This window comes from Mus caroli, chromosome 6 (genome assembly GCF_900094665.2).
Source record: "Mus caroli chromosome 6, CAROLI_EIJ_v1.1, whole genome shotgun sequence".
NCBI lineage: Eukaryota > Metazoa > Chordata > Mammalia > Rodentia > Muridae > Mus > Mus caroli.
In genome coordinates, this window is record NC_034575.1 from 113,218,559 (window position 1) to 113,222,004 (window position 3,446).

The window sequence follows — 3,446 nt, forward strand, 5'->3', positions numbered from 1 at the left end:
ATAGACCCTTCCAAACCCAGACTGAATCCAACTGAGGAACCTCTAGTTACAAGGTGGCATGTGCCCTGCCTTCTCGGCTGGCACTGGTTTTCCAAGAGGGACAGGGTCAGAAGACAAGGATTAAGGAAGCTCATGGCAGGGACTAGCAGGCCTTGCAGGAACCCTGATGGCAGCCAGAACATCCCTCCCCTCCCTTCCCCTCCTCCCCAGCGCCCCCCCCACTACCCCGTCGGCTCCCATACCTACCTTTACCATCTCCCTGGCGCCACTCGCACCTGCCAGTTGGAGAACCCAGGCCACCACATTCCTCACACTCGGGGCGCCTCTTGTTTACTGCACAGGACTTGGGGCAGCCTACTTCTTCAGCAATGGCTGGAAGCATGACAGACAGACAAGCCAAGGTCACTGGGGCTGGTGTGGGCCCAGTCTCTAGACCTTTCCAATGGACAGAATATAACAACAGTTCTACTGTCTCTGGACTGAAACTCCACAGGTTCTGGGGTAACCAGAGTATTGTATGGCAGGGATCTAGACACAAGAGCCAGAGGCTCTCATCAGCCTCCTGTCTGCTGAGCCCATCTGACAAGGAGGATATGAGGGTGACCACAGCAAAGGACACATGGTATCACTGCTTTACACCGAAAGACACAGCGAACACATGTTCCCTGCGATTGTCTGTGACGTCTCAGCCCTCCTTGGAGCCCAACACTTACATGTCCCCTCCACCATGACCACTAGTGAAGCCTGGGTCTGTTTGCGGGTCTGCCGGTCAGTGGCTACCACCGTGTACTGAAGCTTGGTGCACTCAGGTCGCCGCAGGGCCTCTGTGTCATTTACAAATAGGGTCCCCGAGGTGTCCTCGGGCGAGGTGACCACACCTAGGGCAGTGCAGTTGGTGCTGGAAGGCTGCAGCTTGTACTGGATGGAGACACCGCTGAACTCCTGGCAGTTTTCCACACAAACTTTCCCNATCTGGAGGGGAGGACAGGGAGGAGGAGAGGGAGAACAAGGATCGCACCAGTGCACCTTAGCTGGATGGGCTCTTGGGAAGAGAAAATTGCAGAACAGCCCTCAACTTAGCTTTTTTTGTTTTTTGCTTTTTTTTTTTTTTTGAGACAGGGGTTTCTTTGTATAGCCCTGGCTGTTGTGGAACTCACTTTGTAGACCAGGCTGGCCTTGAACTTAGAAATCTGCCTGCCTCTGCCTCCCAAGTGCTAGGATTAAAGGTGTGCGCCGCCACCACCACCCGGCTCAACTTAGCTTGAATGGCAGCCTTCCTCAATGTCCAGTGTTCTCCTGCCTCAGCACCCACAAGCCTACCTTGCTTTAAGAACACCAACTCACCAGAAACCCACACCACTGGGAGTCAGTTGTGATGGCCACAATCCCCTGTTGTGTCCCCCCCCCAACTGTTAGAGTGCCACGCCCTAGCTGGGAGACTGCAATGCTGTCATTGTACTTGAGGTCAAGAGACCCCTTCTGGGGATGCTTGGTTCTGGAGCCAGGCCCTGAGCCTTTATCTCACAGACACTCCAGAGAGCTATGGTTGCTCAGAGCTGCAGGAGTGGTCCTGGTTGTGGGGCCCTGTGTCTCAGGGCAAGCACAGACCTAGGGGGCAGCATCTTAGGACCCAGAGCAGGGACAGGGGTTTCCCAAGCCACACGGACACCCTAACAATCCAGCCTACTGGTTGCTTCACTTTCCCTTACAAAGAACATTCACCTCCATCTTCTCGGGGGACCCTTAAAAATATCCAAGTTCAAAACTATGGAGACAGTAAGGAACCAGTCACTACAGAGCAAAGACTGAGGCTCCCGGGTCTTTTAAATGCAGGTGGATCTGCCTCTAACTGATACCTCCAATCCCTTCTCAAGCCCTTCACTTTGTCATCCCCACTCCCGACCTGATGTTCTCACCCTGGAGAAGGGCTATAGGCTCTGTCTATCTACAGGCGGGTCCTTCGTGTGCTGGTGACAGGAGTGAGTGAGAATCTGGAGCCGACTTTAAGAACTGGAAAGACCACGGGAACAAGAGGAGACTGTTCTAAACACAGTCCAAAGACAGATCAACCNTCTACTGTCAGTTAGACCACACACACACACACACACACACACACACACACACACACACACACACGCTCGCGTGCGCAAACCACAAATGAACTNAAAGCAACCAACAAACAGTCACCGTGAGTGCTTGAGAAGAAACAANTCAGAACAGCAGCAAATGCTGTCTCTGGTGGTCAAGGGGTGGGAGGGACACGCGCCCTCAATCATCATTTTAATGAAGACCACCACTCACTTTCTACTCTTTGTATTTTCATTTATTTTTTAGCGGTGCTGGGGATAGAGCCTAGTGCGTGCTAGGACAGATCTATACCACTGAACCACAACCCCAATCTTTTACTTTTCCATTTCATTTATCATTTTCCAAAGACAAATATGAACATTACCTTGTGATGTCTCTAANACTTAAAATTCTATAAGCAGGTGTGACCCCTGCCTTTTCCCACAAGTCACTACTGCCAACCACAGTCTGCTACNCACTAAAGTCTCCCCCACCCCCCATTAAAAATGTATTTTTGCACTGACGGAGACACCAGAGACCAGGTTCCTCCAACCACTTTTTCCACTTAACAGAACATCTTTCCAAGTAGGCATACACGGGGTTACCTGGAAATGCTTTTGTATTAGTGCAAAAAAAAAAATGTTTTAAAGATACCAAGAAGTAAGACGGTAAGATCAGGCTTGCTCCAGGAGCTAACGAGAGGCTAGGAACTCTCTAGGGTGAAACGGGGTAAACAGAGGCTTAAGGATCCACCTTGGAGCCTACTAGGGAGCCACCTATGCTAACGCTGCACTGGATGGGCTAGGGAAGAGGTGCCACCCANCCATAGCCCTGCCTGCAGTCTTGGAACCTCCTAACCTCACGCCATGTAATGGGCCACAGGCTCACCTGGGCATAACGGCGGGCCCTCTTATTCACCGGGAAGGAGTAGGTCCTGGGTAGGTTCAGGGTGACAGGCAGCACAGACACATTGAAATGGAGGACGAGGATACCACCTGCCCCAGGCCCCTGGAAGTCTGAGTCATTGACCAGGACCGCAAGCTGCAGGACTCGGCTCTCTGAGATAGACAGGCTCCTGTTGAGAATCAGCTCTGTAGGCGGGCACAACAAGGANACAAAACAAGTTACTATCCTTCATCATCACGCCTTGTGCCACATACTACATATCCACACCAACATCCAACCCTGCAGGCCTGGTGGGCAGTCTTACGATAGTACTGGTATTTAAAAGCTAAACATTTTACTCAGCTAGATCTTGTGTGTGTGTGTGTGTGTGTGTGTGTGTGTATACACACATGCATGTGTTCCAGAGAGACATTAGGTACATGTGGTACGTCTGTGGTGTGTTTATATACAGGGTTTATTATGTCCTGTGGTTT

The 3,446-nt window shown here is 51.3% G+C and overlaps 1 protein-coding gene across 1 annotated transcript in view; it reads right to left on the reverse strand.

Annotated features, from left to right (window-relative positions):
• Ret (ret proto-oncogene) overlaps positions 1-3,446 on the reverse strand; it is a 45,286-nt gene that overhangs the window by 23,633 nt on the left and 18,207 nt on the right. Inside the window, exons 5-7 of the mRNA XM_021164144.2 lie at positions 2,956-3,158; positions 714-972; positions 247-372 (exon numbers count right to left, since the gene is read on the reverse strand). Coding sequence (XP_021019803.1) covers positions 247-372; positions 714-972; positions 2,956-3,158 — 588 coding nt within the window. The remainder of the gene's footprint in view (positions 1-246; positions 373-713; positions 973-2,955; positions 3,159-3,446) is intronic.